This window comes from Acanthochromis polyacanthus, chromosome 8 (genome assembly GCF_021347895.1).
Source record: "Acanthochromis polyacanthus isolate Apoly-LR-REF ecotype Palm Island chromosome 8, KAUST_Apoly_ChrSc, whole genome shotgun sequence".
In the NCBI taxonomy this organism is placed as follows: Eukaryota; Metazoa; Chordata; class Actinopteri; family Pomacentridae; genus Acanthochromis; species Acanthochromis polyacanthus.
The window spans coordinates 27,951,414-27,967,315 of NC_067120.1; the positions used below are offsets into that span (position 1 = coordinate 27,951,414).

At 38.9% G+C, this 15,902-nt stretch overlaps 2 protein-coding genes across 3 annotated transcripts in view; one reads left to right on the top strand and one right to left on the bottom strand.

Moving 5' to 3' along the window:
• Positions 1 to 1,448: 1,448 nt before the first annotated feature.
• On the bottom strand, positions 1,449 to 10,337 carry ciao2a (cytosolic iron-sulfur assembly component 2A). 2 transcript variants are annotated; one of them, XM_022220715.2, is made up of 5 exons: positions 10,040 to 10,337; positions 8,349 to 8,513; positions 7,015 to 7,064; positions 3,611 to 3,656; positions 1,449 to 2,051 (listed from the first exon to the last, which is right to left on the bottom strand). In XM_022220715.2, exons 1-5 carry the CDS (start codon positions 10,179 to 10,181, stop codon positions 1,990 to 1,992), a joined length of 465 nt encoding a protein of 154 aa, XP_022076407.2. In that variant the 5' UTR covers positions 10,182 to 10,337; the 3' UTR covers positions 1,449 to 1,989. The 2 variants fall into 2 exon arrangements, with proteins under 2 accessions (XP_022076407.2, XP_022076406.2); XM_022220714.2 differs by having other exon boundaries at positions 1,449 to 2,224.
• A 106-nt stretch (positions 10,338 to 10,443) lies between these two features.
• Positions 10,444 to 15,902, top strand: part of spg11 (SPG11 vesicle trafficking associated, spatacsin) — a 46,229-nt gene continuing 40,770 nt past the window's right edge. Inside the window, 4 exon segments of the mRNA XM_051952342.1 lie at positions 10,444 to 10,801; positions 11,304 to 11,491; positions 12,349 to 12,576; positions 14,327 to 14,543. Coding sequence (XP_051808302.1) covers positions 10,587 to 10,801; positions 11,304 to 11,491; positions 12,349 to 12,576; positions 14,327 to 14,543 — 848 coding nt within the window. The 5' untranslated portion in view covers positions 10,444 to 10,586.

Sequence of the window (15,902 nt, forward strand, 5' to 3'; positions counted from 1 at the left end):
TCTGTTTCCTGCACCAACATGTCCATTAAAGTCTGCACCAATGACAACTCTCTCACTTCTAGGGATGCTCTGCATCACTTCATCAAGGTCCAACCAGAATTTCTCCTTCTCCTCCAGCTCACATCCTACCTGAGGAGCTTTCCCACTAACAACACTGAACATGACACCTTCGATTTGTAGCTTCAGGCTCATCACTCGATCTGACACTCTTTTTACCTCCAGGACATTCCTAACAAACTCCTCCTTCAAGATAACTCCTACTCCATTTCTCTTCCTATCTACACCATGATAGAACAACTTGAACCCTGCTCCTAAACTTCTAGCTTTACTACCTTTCCACCTGGTCTCCTGGACACACAGGATGTCCACCTTCCTCCTCTGCATCATATCAACCAGCTCTCTACCTTTTCCTGTCATAGTTCCAACATTCAAAGTCCCTACTCTCAGTCCTAGTCTCTTGGTGTTCCTCTTCTCTCTCTTCCTACGAACACACCTTCCTCCCTCCTTCTTCGACCAACAGTCGTCCATTTTCCACCGGCACCCTGTAGGTCGACAGCACCGATGGCGGTCATTGTTAACCTGGGCCTCGACCGATCCGGTATGGAAGTCATACATTTAATTTGCCTGTTTGATTTGGCCAAAGTTTTACGTCGGATGCCCTTCCTGACACAACCCTCTGTATTTATCCGGGCTTGGGACCGGCACAATAAGACACTGGCTTGTGTCCCCTTGTGGCTACACTGTTTGCGAGTTAAAGATGATAATTTCAAATCCAGCACTGTGCTGGGAGGGCAAAGTCTGCACATCATTTACAGACATCAACAGGTTCTGTATGTCCCGCTCAATTCAAGTGGCAAAAGCAGTGTAGCAGATACATACACAGTTGGATAAATCTTGATGGCATATGACTGATTGAGTCAATAACATAAGTGCAGCCAGCAAATGATTATTATGATTATTGACATAACAAAATTTGACTGCTCTGACAGATCCATGTTTTAAGGTGATGTCTCTTCCCAGTGATTTCACTCTTGCTGAACTGTCACTACTACTCTAAAAGGCTATTTAGGTGCTTTACCTGCAAATTTAGGTGTTGCAACACATTAAAAAAGTAGTTGTACAAGTAAACTTGCATAGTCACCAGTGCAAGTTTTGATATTTTAATTAACTGACAATACTTTGTTGAAATCTATTTTCACTACAACTTTACTGCTCCTTGCCCTAAAAGCCCAATTATAAACACTAACCATGATTCAGTGTTGAAAAGCATTAAAAATATTTTTATTTCATTTATGAGATAAAAACAGAGAAGCAGTTGCAAAAACAGTGTGATGTACTGTTTATGTGAAGAAAGCAGAATTTTCAACAACAATCCCATGACGGACATTGATAAATTAGGCAAATCAAATTAAATATTGATTAAAAAATGTGTAAAAAGAAACCTGCAATAAAATTACACATCCTTTATTCTGTTCCATTACTCTGTCAGTAACACACAGTAGCTTTTAATACTTCATTATTTTGTTCAACTTTTTTTTTTAATTCCACTGAAAAAGACATTTCTATTCAGACTTTAATTTGAGACACGTCTATTGATTAATCAATCAAGAAAAGATGGAAACATCTCCATTCTTTTTACTGTTTTAATATACAAAAGGAGATCAAGAGTCAGATCCTTCTCAGCCTATAGCATTGCAGAGTGTGTTTCCAAAAAAAAAAAGACTGGAGGATGAGATGGAAGTATGACAAGTGGTCTGTTTTCTCTGGCCTACTTCCCCTGTAGCATCTGATGCTGAGTTGAGCAGAATTCAACAGACGACCACAAAGACCAGAGGCTGTCCAGTTGGGAATGATGAGGAAAGTCATAATACATTTGCTTGTTTTTTTTTTCCAAGCTCCCAATCGTGCTTTTGATTCATTGTCCAATATTCAAGTTTTACTCTGAAAACCCTACAAAAGTCTACCAAGCACTTGAAAAACTTTTTGGAGTCAACAGAAGCTTCTCCCTTCAGACAGATGCTCAGGAATCCTCTGAATAATATTGTCAGGTACTGTGGAGACACATAAACATAAACACACAAAGAATTTTCAGATCTAAAGGGTTCGCTTCAAGCAGCTGCAGTTTAGTCATCTGGTTCGGTAACGCACTGCTCAACAATCTCTCTCAGGTTGGGGTTTTCCATGGCAGCTGCCACTCGCTCCTTATCGTTGATCTGTTTGTTAACTGGAGACACAAACAGCAGTTTTTTGAAAAAATAATGATGACATACCACTTCACTACCACAACTCTGTTAAAGGGAATAATCCATTGTTAATAATGAAATGTGCTTCATTTGTGCTTTTTCTGCTTTGACAGATTCAGATTTTTGCTGAAAATGATATATTGCAAAACAAGCGCACCTCTGCTCCTGCAGGTAAAAACTGTTGTTTCTTGGCTAAATGTTAATGATTGCACTGATGAACACTGCTGAATAAAACCTATGTTGATATTTTAGTGGTGGCAGCATTGAGACATTTGGATGTGTACGGTGTACCTGGTGACAGTGGTCATTACACATAGATCTCTCAAGAATTTCATCCCATTTACTCTCATTTCAACAAAGTTGCAACATGCAACAAGTGTAAATTGCAATGAGATCAATTATGTAGCACTAAATGCTATGTGTGAGCGACAATCTTGTGAAATGTGATAACTTTATTTATCTGTATGACACAACCAGTGTGTGTTCCATGGCATCAGTTAATTTTATTCTTCTACGGCGACTGGCACTGAGAACCTTTTTAAAATGCGTGGTATCATTACAACACATGAGTCTTGGTTGAGATGCAAGACCTGCAATAAATATTCAAATTGACGGGCCTGATTTCAGTTGACCGATTGGGAAAATGTGTTGCTTTTTCTGTAAACAGTATATTGCACTCAATATCTTTGGGTTTTGTACATCAAAGCATTTGGTGGCACATTAGTCTGTTATACAGTTCACAGATCAATATCAATAATCAATAGATGGATTAAGTAAAGTAATAACTGACAGATTATTAAATAATTAAAAAGGTTTTGTGTTTTGTAGATTGTTGAAGCCCTGATGACAAGTCAAAACAGACAGGACTGTAGTTTTAATTAACTTTAACTAAATATGCAAAACTGCTCAGGACATCAGTGTTGAACCTTATTTATTTGCAATACAGCATTATTAGTGCTAATGCAGTATCCGAGCAATCGTTTGATATATTTAACATTGCCATAGATTTCGAGATTATATTTTGTACCCAACATCATGGTAGTAGTCTGGTCTTGCATTTCATGACAATCTGATCCGAAGCTGTGCAAATATCATTCTCTCAATCAAAGTATCAAACAAATGCAGTGAGAAGTGACTTCAACCCATAAGCAAGTCAACAATTAAATACAACTCTCTTGTAGATCATCATAAAGAGCTGCTTAACATAACTAACCCTGAAATGACCCTGTTGTCTTTCTTGACCATATTTCTAGCTGACACGCTGTAAGTGGGCAGAACATAACACAAATGGTTTGAATAAAAACAGAAATCTGAAATATATCTGAAAAAAAACTGAAACAAAAACAAAATAAATAAAACAGACTTACTATCTTCTTCAGTAGAATGGGTTCCTTCTGAAATGTAGATTTCCAACTGAGAGAAGAAAGCAAAACAACTGATGTTAAAAGGCTACATGTCCTGTTTTACTCAGCTATTATTTCATGCATTCAATTGAGTACAAAAAAATCATCTTTACAGACTGAAGAGGATTTTAAATTCTAGCTTGATGTAAAAGAGAAAAAACACTTGCTGGATGGTTTAGGATTAGTTGTTGCAGAATGACAGATTAGTAGAGAAATGGAAAATATGCAAGTCAGAGAGCAACAACAAAGGCAATTAAACATTGAAAACCATTTATATGTACAGTACAAATGCTTCACACAGGACAGGTGAAACAAATCACAGTAACAAAATGTCAGTAAATATCGGTCTATGAAGACATAGCATGTACATGAGCATGTTGCACAGTGCTGGCAACATGTTTACCAGCTTCATGAGGTTGTCATCTGAAATGGGAGTGTCTGGTACAATCAGTGAGCATTGTCAAAAGTTAACTGGAGCAATTTCTTGCCATTTTAATACATTGAAGACCACCGCTTGCATTGTGCAGAGAAAGTGCTGGTATACAGCAAATTGCACTATTCTACGGTGGCCGACAGGGGCCAACGATCTGCAACTTTCCAAAACTCCTCAGTTCAGGAAAACAGCTTCAAGTACAGAAACGATGCAAAATCACAAACTCAAACACAGGTCTAAACGAGGTACAAAAGAGGATCGTGGTGCAAATGAAATAACGCGCTGAAAAAAAAAACGCGCTGCTGAAAGAGGAACGATACAAAGGAGAAAACGATCTCCAAACCAAAAAACGATCTGCAAATCAAGTAATGATTCCAAAACAAGAAACGATCTCCAAACCAAGAAACGATCTGCAAACTAAAAAACGATTTCAAAACCAAGTAACGATCTTCCCACGAAAAACGCTGCATTACCGGTCACTACGAACGGAGCAGGAGACGCGGCGTAATGGGATGGAGAGAGAGGGACAGGACCGGACAGCTGCCTGAACCAGTGTCTTTGCCTGAACGACTGTGCATAAAAATACAACGGGAACGGTAATGTGACTTTCATTCGAGTATATTTATTATGATAATGTTTGTATCACTACATATCATGCTGCACATACGTGGCATTTATTTTATTGTATGTTACACCAGACGTTGCAAGGCAGCACATTTGCATGATTAGCCTGAGAAATAAGCTAAATTTATTAGAGATTCCCTTATTACAGTCCTCCATACCTAAACCATGTCTTTTTTCTTTTGCAGATGTACTGTCCATTCTGTGGATCTGTGCTTGGAGCTTCTGATGCCTTTTGCTGTGCATGTGGCAAAAACATAATTTTTTAAAGCATGTCAAAGTGGAGACACCTGCTACTGATGCACAAGTTGATGTTGCACAACCCAGCACCAGTGCAGGTAAACAGATTCAGGATTTTGTAACACAAAATGATTATAAGTGGGCTTGAAATGTTCAGATCATGTTTTTGTATACAAAATCACTTCTAAATATCACTATCCTGGTTCAGATTAGCCTTTCACTGTCCAGAAGTACAAGGACGCAATAGGGAAGGCGTACCAGAGGATAACACTATACATATGCACTGCAGAGGATTTTGAAACCAAATCATCACTATGTGTCCGTGCTATAGAATAAGGAGGGGCTTAATTACATTAAATTATGTTTAACTAGAATTACTTTCTGTAGGACATTTTAGTACACCTAAAATGCCAGTTACTGAACCAGGATAGTGATATTTAGAAGTGATTTGTATACAAAAACATGATCTGAACATTTCAAGCCCACTTATAATCATTTGTGTTACAAAATCCTGAATCTGTTTACCTGCACTGGTGCTGGGTTGTGCAACATCAACTTGTGCATCAGTAGCAGTGTCTCCACTTTGACATGCTTTAAAAAAGTTATGTTTTTGCCACATGCACAGCAAAAGGCATCAGAAAGCTCCAAGCACAGATCCACAGAATGGACAGTACATCTGCAAAAGAAAAAAGACATGGTTTAAGTATGGAGGACTGTAATAAGGGAATCTCTAATAAATTTAGCTTATTTCTCAGGCTAATCTACAAATGCAAATGTGCTGCCTTGCAACGTCTGGTGTAACATACAATAAAATAAATGCCACGTATGTGCAGCATTATATGTAGTGATACAAACATAATCATAATAAATATACTCGAATGAAAGTCACATTACCGTTCCCGTTGTATTTTATGCACAGTCGTTCAGGGAAAGACACTGGTTCAGGCAGCTGTCCGGTCCTGTCTCTCTCTCTCCATCCCATCTGTTACGCCGAGAGTGCCCCCTGCTCCGTTCGTAGTGACCGGTAATGCAGCGTTTTTCATTGGAAGATCGTTTCTTGGTTTTGAAATCATTTTAAGTTTGCAGATCGTTTCTTGGTTTGGAAATCGTTTCATGTTCTGGAAATCGTTTCTTAGTTTGCAGATCGTTCTTTGTTTTGGAGATCGTTTCTTGTTTTGGAATCGTTACTTGATTTGCAGATCGTTTTTTGGTTTGGAGATCGTTTTCTCCTTTGTATCGTTCCTCTTTCAGCAGCGCGTTTTGTTTTTTTTCAGCGCGTTATTTCATTTGCACCACGATCCTCTTTTGTACCTCGTTTAGACCTGTGTTTGTGATTTTGCATCGTTTCTGTACTTGAAGCTGTTTTCCTAAACTGAGGAGTTTTGGAAAGTTGCAGATCGTTGGCCCCTGTCGGCCACCGTACTATTCAGATAGTACTCTATAAAGGACACAAAACTGTTTTAAACACTCCCTTTAGCACAGTGCTATGATCTGTAATGACCAAAACCTCTTGTCATATGAACATTTCTTTGACAATGTAGTTAACCTCACAATAAGCTCTGAGACCCCCACTGACACAGACTATCTGATCCTGGTCACTGTGCATTATGTTAACATTATATATTAAGGTAATATCCTAGCAGCTCTATTGCACAACATCAACAACATCAACACAACCCATCACACCAAAAATGGCCTATTATGTTATGTGACTAACTCACAGTTCAATAATGAAATTACTTATCAATACTTTAGCCTTTTGGATCCACATTTATAGCACAACTGTCTACCAAACAGAGGTAACATATATAAGAATTATACAGTTGACAAAATTAATCTACATCGAAGCTTTTCTCTGTCGCACTACACATATTTTTTGGCATTACTGAGGTCCTTAATGCAAGAAAGCAAACTAAAAACACTTACATTGTAACAGGGTGGATGCAGCTGTCTCAATATCAAATACAAAATGATTTACGCTGCTTGATCCAAGAGCACCAAGTGTCAAAAATCTGCTTTGGTACAAAAGAAGTGCAGTGCCCTTTAAAACACAAGCTACCATTCTAGTACTCACCTTGTGTTTAAATGGCAAACATCTTTGTAGCTTCACTTGTAAGCACAAACCTGCAGACACAAAAACATCATCTTCAGACCCAGACACTGACGACTCATGGTGACCAGCAAAACGTCAGGAATCACAGGACAAGCAGCAAATTAGAGGAGCTCCTCTGAGAATTCATTGATCATTGGTAAAGCGCTTCTCGGTGACCACTTTTATTGTGTCATGAAACACAGTGGCCTCTTCCAGGATGGATTTTATATAAAAAGGTATGTGGACTATGTGCTGGGATCCTCATTAGTCACCAGACCTTAACCCAACTTAACACCTACTGGAGACTTTGGACTGATGTGACTATACCACCATTATTTAAAACAACAAATTGGGGACAAACTTTGGATTAATGGTGTCCCGACACCTCCAATACAGTTCCATAGAGTTGAAGAATCCTATGCCAAGGCACACTGATTTTGTTCTGGAGGCACATGAATTCTCAAACCCTTACTATGACATTTTATGCTGATTTTTCTAATTACTCCTGTGACCAAGAATTGTTCTAACTAGCATGACTGTCTTATGGCAACAAATTAGATATTCATAACTTGCAAAAGCCTTCATAAAACCTTGTAAGGCTATTTGTGTAGAATTTAATTTAATGCTTTATAACAACTGTGGCCTGCTAATACTGTCTACTTGTTGTGTATGCTAAGTGTAGATGAAATCTTATTTTAAAATCTCCATTAAAGAGTATTTTGATAATAACTCAGGCTGCCACGATTAGTTGGCATAATTGATGACAATGCCAATATTTGTGTCTGTTGCATTTTCTGTAATATACAGTTCAAACTTGGGCATTTTAGGGGGATAGTTAATTGCTGATAGTAATCATATTATCAGTAAAACTGTTGACTGATTAATCAACTGGATGATTTGATAAATCTATTACTATGAGTGAAGGAGGTAAATTGATAAATACTGGTGTCCTGATTTTGTTTCAATTATGTGTAGAAAGAGACTAAAAATACAACAAACAGGTTTGCTTCCCTTGTCTTATGAGCTTTGTTGGATTCTTTCCGGCCTCTGTACAGTCTACTTCTTTTGACATTTCTGGACAAAAACTACAAAAATCTGAGTAGATTGTAAATAAACTTGAATGAATTCAAAAATACCAACACCTACAACATCTTTGCTGTCACTTGTGTGTATGTCAAATCCATCATCCACAAGTATCAGTATCAGCCCTCCAAATGTTAGCATGTCTTTGAAAGCCTTTGGAATACTTTGACCCAGGTTTATTTGTCAACTAGCATTGTTCTGGTATTTGTCATGTTATTAGCAGAGACACTTACCGATCAGAGTAGCCAGTGAGCAGTGAGGGACAGTTGGAGAGAACTTGATAATGATGAGGTACTCATCCTCTGCGAGCTCCTGGACCTCCACACATTTCTCTGTCACCACATCCAGCTCCTCCAGGGTGCTGGGTTTCTCTGGGTCTCGGATCGATCGAATCACATCTACAAGCAGGAAACAAGATGAGAATCGTTTCTAAAGCTCTTAATGGTCTCACTCCACCTTATTTATCTGAGCTTTTAACTTTATGGGACCACAAAAGAACTCTGAGGTCATCCGAGCAGCGGCCATTTGAAGTACCTACATCAAATATAAAACCTGGGATGATGGGGTGTTCTCTGTAGCTGCACCCAGGTTCTGGAACAAGCTCCCCCTGATATGTGCACCATCACTGACCTAGGTCTTTTTAAATTAAAACCTTTCTGTTTTTAAGCATGGTGACATTTTATTTTGGTCTTTTATTTACTAACTTTTAGATGTGCACGACTGTTCAAAAGTTTGGAGTCACCCAGGCAATTTCATGTTTTCCATGAAAACTCACATTTTTATTCATGTTCTAACAGAATTGCACGTGGGTTTTCTAACCATCAATCAGCCTTTCAACACGATTAGCTAACACAATGTAGCATTAGAACACAGGAGTGATTGCTTCTCTACCCCAATGTAGATATTCCATTAAAAACCAGCCGTTTCCAGCTAGAATGAATCATTTACTACATTAACAATGTCTAGACTGTATTTCCAATTCATTTAATATTGTCCTCATTGAAGAAAATGCTTTTCTTTCAAAAATAAGGACATTTCTAAGTCACCCTAAACTTTTCAATGGTGGTTCATATTTTTGTGTTGTGTTATTGCTTTTTTTTTTATTATTGTTGTTTTATTGGATATTTTATTGCTGTCTCCGTTTTAAGTTACTGTATTATTTTTTTTAATTTATTCTCTTCTTTATATATGTAAATCTATATACATAAACCTAGACCACTGATTGAAGATGGGCCATTGCTAAAGACAAGCAACATCAGTTTTTAATTTAGAAAATATATAATGTGTAGAGTCTAAAACTTTGGAAAACACTGAACTGAAACTGACTTAAAATACAGGAAATGATTTGATGGCAAGCTAAGACACCAACAGCATATTATGGAAAGGACTCCAGCAGAGAGCAAATTATTGTTCTGCAACACCACTGGTCCCCATATATTCTGATCACTTAAACTGTGAACTCAGTGAGAATGCAATTCCACTGAAATGTGCAATGGTTTGTGATATATCTGATATATCTCAAATATTACATTCTCTCTAAGCACACCGACCCCCTCGAAGAAAAGTATTTATCTGGTTTCTGCTGCAACTGTATAGTAGGTCAGTACAACCACACCTCATGTATCAGTTGATCCTGAGTTTCGATAAGAAACATGTCGACATACGCTTCAGTTACTCATTAGCCAAGGTGACTATTCGTAACTTCAATGACAATGTGTTACTGTTTACATGTCACGAGTTATTAGTTTTTTTAGCCCTGGGATTGTGGACGCCTAAAGTCAGCACATTAATTACGTTTAGTCTGGTACACTGTTTCTAAAATAAACGAACAAACATTTCTCTCTCAAGTTACTCACAAATTCACTCAACTTAGCTGACATTACACATCAGTAGGCCTGTATGAGCTCGGCTTAGAAACACTAACCATAAACTTCTAACGCTTTTTCCTCCATCTTCCTGGTTCTCAGGACATTCCTGTTGTCCACAAGTCCGGAAATCTGCAAAGCCTTGGTGACAGTTAACGATATGAGGCTGAACACTACTTCCATTTTTTTAAAAAGCGCCATGATATACGGAAGCGACTCAAAATTGTTTTAAAGACAGAAAACAACACGCAGATTTCTAGCCGTGTCAACAGAATTGGCAAACTGTACAGAGATCAGTGGTTTGTGCAGCTACAGTACAGTCAACACAATCACTGAAAACTGTATGGAGGTCAGCAGTGAGTTTCGTTTGTTCACAAACGTCGACTGTCGATGACGTTGACTTTTTAGCGTTTGCTATTGGTCAGCGTTCGTCACATGACAGCATGTGACTACCTGACTGTTTACATGACAAGAGGAAGTGTTTCTCATACAGTTGTTAGTAGCTGTGTGAAGGTGCCTTTTCACTGATTTTTTTCTCCAATATGTGTCCGTAACTAGCATGTGAACGTTAATTTGTTTAATAAGTTCCCCATTCACCGTGTGAACATGTTGGATGCGGCTCAGCGGCTGGAGAACAGCTCCATAGAGGTGGCTGTTATCACAGAGAAGCAGGAATGTATTGAGGTAGCGGACATTCTGAAAGCTGAACTGGCTCCTGGAGCTTCCCTGCTCAGCTGTCTCGGCGTTCAGGGGCAGCTTGTGTTGTGGAACCCGACCGATAGACAGACTACTCCGACTCAAGTGGAAGGCTGCTACGGAGAGTGAGTCCAGCAGTCACTTTTTTTCAGAGATTAACTCTCATATTTACGCTGCATTTTAGCGAGGGAAGCAACCCACGAACTCGTTCGAAATCTTGAGATATTTATGCTTTGGCTCTACGGCTGAAACAATAATCTGCTATTTGAAATAGTTACTGTTGTATTTGCTAATGATTTGCTGAACGTCTTACTACTGCTGTTCGAACATGCCAAATAATGCACGTTCAATGAACAGTAACTGCTGCAGGCAATAGACCATGCTCCTTTTGATTCTCCTTATTTTAGTCACTGCATCTGTGATTCATCACTCAGTACAAGTATTGACAGACATTTTATACTTATCCAGTTTATTAGTTTGGAATCTAACATAATTGAGGTCATCTTGTATTGAATTTGCATTAAACAGTCGGTTTATACCCTTCAATGCACTCATCACCCTTACAATATCCATTACCTATGCTGTTGTATGTTTCTGTAATGTGAGAAAAATCTTTTGTGCTCCTAGTTTTTCCTGGGAGGAGGTGACTGTCCACAGTCAGGGAGCCAACAGCTTCAGACTGTTGGCTCTTGGATCTCACTGTGACTTGAAGCTGCTGGAGGTTGAAAGAGAACGATCAGCCTCTTTTTCTCTGGTCTGTGTAGCTGAATGTCCTGCAGACTGCCTGCTGCAGATTGTCAGAGAGCAGGACCACAGTGAGTACCACACCACATCTGACATCATCAGGATCAGACTCTAGTTCAACCACAGAACTCCATCACTGTCGCAACAAACAAACCAAGGTCTAGGTTCACTTTATTGTCTCCTCACTTTATTTGTCTTAGCCATAGGCAAAACAAGCTGCACTGCAATGCATAAAACAGAACACATACTACTAAAACACATAAAAATAAGTTAAAATAACATAAAGCAAAAAAAAAAAAAACCCTGAAATGCACATATGCCCCATACATACATACATACATACATACATCCCTATGTACACAACATTTGGCTGCTTCCTTTTGGGAGCTGCACCTAACCACTCATTAATGAGCTTAATTGAGAGCGGTATAAAGAATGTTTAAAACAGTTTAGCCTGCACAGCAGGACTCTGTGCCTTCTGCCTGAATTCAACAGAACATACTCTGTAAACAGGGCATGTGATGAGTCCGAAAGAATATTGTGGAGCAGGAGTGTCCATGATCTTACTTGCATCTTCAGCAGGATATGAATCTGAATTTTTGATTTGATCGTCAGATCCCCAGACCAGCAGGTGATCCCATATGGATTCAATGGTCACACAGTAAAAAACCAACAGAATTTCTCAACAGAACCATAACTGATTTAATGTGCCATTCGCAGTTTCCCTGTACCAGCTGTGTGTACTTAAACTTGCATGGCCTAATCTTTGAGACAAGTATACGCCACTGGCAGGATCAACCAGGTAGCCCAAACATGTCTGAGAAAATGAACGAACATCTGAAGGCTCTGAAGCAGATCTGATACAATAATGGTGATATACTGTACATTATCAGAAAGTCAGTTTTGTTGATTGAGTCTTTATTTTCAGGTGTATGTGAGATACAGTCGGTGCATGTGCTGTCCTTTGTGGCTGGTCGCTGCTGTGTACTGCTGAACTGTGCCTGGCTTCTGCAGCTGCAGTGGCATCAGGGAGAGGAGGAGCCACAGACATTATCCTGTTGCAGCATCCAGCTGACTGACAATGACAGACTTACTGCTGTCCCTCACTGTGTCTGCAGAGAAACACTGTTCATCATCAGCGCCACTGGACTCATCTGTATCCTCCACTGACAAAAGCTATATACAACTGAATAGATACTGTTACAGCTACATGTATTACTGTGAATAATAGCTGTAAAAAATAATAGATCATCATACTGAGATAAACAACACAGTACTGAGATAAACAACTCAGCACTGAGATGAACTGAGCTGATGCATAAGGAAGAAGTAGTAAAGTCAAACTATATCATGCATGTATTGTTGAATTATCCCAACAATACATAGATTGGCTAAACTGAATACTAAGATAGACTTAAAGCAATTGTTTTTAATTAAAAATGAAATAAATGAAACTCGGAGAGATGCAACTAATCAACTAATAATAAAACATAATATGAACTAAATGAAACTGAGTGAATTAAATTATATTACGATGGTAGCTAAAATACACCAACCTAGCAATGAAGTAATAAGTTAAAATAACAAAATTAAGCCATGAAAAACAGACATTGCTTAAAGAAGCTATTCTGAACAAAATGAAAAGGCTAAACAGAATTAAAGGACATACCTAAACGAGGTTAACTGACTAAGACTCTGTTAGCATTGATGAAACTAGGCCAAACTACATGATTCAAACATAAGCTAAGCAGAACTGAACTTGGGTGATATAAGCATACATTATATGATGCCAGTCCAAGCTGTCCATTCACATGGGGAGGATAACTACCTGCTTATCCCCTTAACTAAACTAAAAGTAAATTAAATGTCGCCCAACTGAATCAAACAAGGTTGAACTAACTTTAAAGTACCTATCTAGTCATTGATTAAACCCTGAAAAACATGATATTTGGAGGTTGTTTTCATGAAAATGATCTCTTAATGCCTTACGATGGATGATGTGGTGGGCTAAGGTGGAAAGGGAAGCTGGACCACAGTATAGAAAACGTGACAATACCACATGGGGAGTCTCACTTCAGAAACCATGAAACTCTTATATTAAGCCTGGACTACCACAGTAGTCATACACATGTCACAGAAGTTTGTTAACTAAGACAATACAGAGACATGGTTCAAAACAGAAGAAAGTTAATTTATTGAATGACTGATTGTTGGATAGCTGGAAATGCTGAGAGAGTAACCTAAAAGATGCAAAAGACAAACTGAATGTATGTAAATGTACCAAAAGTTTATTACAGTGATTTAATTCTATTCAACAATGTAAAACAACTCTTTGAGTACAGTTCATCATGATTTTAGCAACTTATCCATGACTTGTAAACTCATAGCAATTCATGACCATTGCAATCAAGTGTATAAATTATGCCCGTCTTCTTACTACAGCATCCTCTGAAATGAACAACACAAGAGCGTCTAGCCTCTACTACTAGCTGGCAACCCGCCTCACTAGGGGGAGTAGTCACAAATACTGCTCGAACACAAACATAATAGTAATTAAAAAAATTTTAAAAAGCAGTTGAATCCATCCAAAATACATACAGAGGCTAACAAAACAAAACAAAGGTATATCAACAACCGATAAAAATCTACACTGTGAGAATAAAAAATGTCTTACACATAATGACAAGTCTTTAACATTGAATAACCATTTACCTCTGTTGTTAGTTGGTATTAATATGTACACACACACACACACACACACACACACACACACACACACACACACACACACACACACACACACACACACACACAGCCATAGATAGATAGATAGATTGATAGATAATTGTTCTTCTGTTGGTTTTTGGACAAGAATAATAGTCTTTTCTTTAACCCTGCCCTCCCAGCTGTGTACAACATTACTGATGGCAGTCTGTTGGCCAGAATTGACCTGCCGACCTACTTGAGTTACAGAGTGGTAGAGGCCGAGCTGACCTCCTCTTCTCCCTCAATTTCCTTTCCATCCTCCTTCTCCCTCATCCAGGTGTCATCTGACCTAAGTACAGCTGTGGTTGTCACCCGGTCCCACACCGCCATCACTGTCGACCTTAACCACTATTTCAGGTACAGAATCAGGAAACCTGAGAGAAGTATGTCTTGTTCATTTTAATGCCTGGTACCACTAAAAGTATGTTATCTGAGGGATACAATGAACACGACAAAAATGCAGCTGATTACATTAATATTTGATGTCCTATTTGACAAACTTAAGCTTAATTGTATTCCCAGGGTATATAAGAGGCCACTTCACATCATAACCAGCACTACGCAAATGCCTAGAGTGGCTTCCTGCTTACATTCAAGCCATAGCACATCTTAGAAGTATTCAGCTCTCACATAATGCCTAAAACAAAAGAATTATGTGAAGCCACAAAGGCACTTCTGGAAATTGGCATGAGAGAGAGACAAGTAGCGAAAAACTGAAAATCTCCAAGACAACCATTCATAACACCAAGAAAAAACAAGTCGAACATGGTACTACCAATTTGCCAGCTGTTCATGGCAAGAAACATCTTTCTACACTACTAGATGACCGTGCATTCATCCGTTCCTTTGTCAGGAATCGTCTGACCTCCAGGGATCTTGTTCAGCAAGGACAGTTTGAAACCGACTTCTTAAAGTTGGTCTGAACTCACATAAAGCACAGAAGAAGCCCTTCATCAATCAGAAGCAGGGAAAGCCCGGTTACTCTTTGCTGGGGAGCACAAGGATTGAGCTGTTGATGATTGGGCTAAGGTTCTCTTCAATGATGAATCCAATTTTCAGTTGATGTCCACTCCAGCCAACTTACTGGTTAGGAGGAAGCCTGGAGAAACATAGGGGTGATCAGTGACGATCTGGAGTTGTTTCAGTATGGATGGAACAGGGTAAATTCAGTTCTGAGAAGGGCGAATGAACCAGGTTATGTACAGGGCTGCTCTTGAAAACAGTCTTCTTCCATCAGCTGAAAAGTTTTTTCCTGCCTCGAATGACTGGATTTTCCAACAAGACAATGTCTCTTGCCACACAATCCAGGTAAGGTCACTAATGGAGAACCAGAACATTCGAGCCATGCCTTGGCCTGCTCAATCACCAGATCTAAATCCAATTGAAAACCCGTTCAGAATCCTCAAATGGAAAACCACAAGCCCAAAAACAAAGCAAATAAGTTTGAATTTGTGCAGAATGGGCTGCTGTGACAGCAGAACAATGTCAGAAGCTGGTGGAGAGCATGCCAAGATGCATGGCTGCAGCCATCAAAAACAGTGGTTATGCAATCAAGTACTAACTCCTGCATGCATCATGTGACTAAAACAGGCAGAAAAGAAAACATGGACATGGAATGCCTAACAACACTGTTTTTGGCAGTAGCTATTGATGTAAGAACTTAAGTTATTTTGGTTGTTACCAAGAAAACCATGGGAAACGGATAGAAATCAGCTC

Excerpts from the sequence above, each read along its gene's own strand:
- ciao2a (XM_022220714.2), bottom strand. The coding sequence starts at position 10,181 with ATGGCGCTTTTTAAAAAAATGGAAGTAGTGTTCAGCCTCATATCGTTA. Across the intron at positions 3,657-7,014 it reads GTTTGCCATTTAAACACAAG|TTGGAAATCTACATTTCAGA; the intron begins GTGAGTACTAGA and ends TTCTTCTCTCAG. Across the intron at positions 2,225-3,610 it reads CCATTCTACTGAAGAAGATA|TTAACAAACAGATCAACGAT; the intron begins GTAAGTCTGTTT and ends TTGTGTCTCCAG.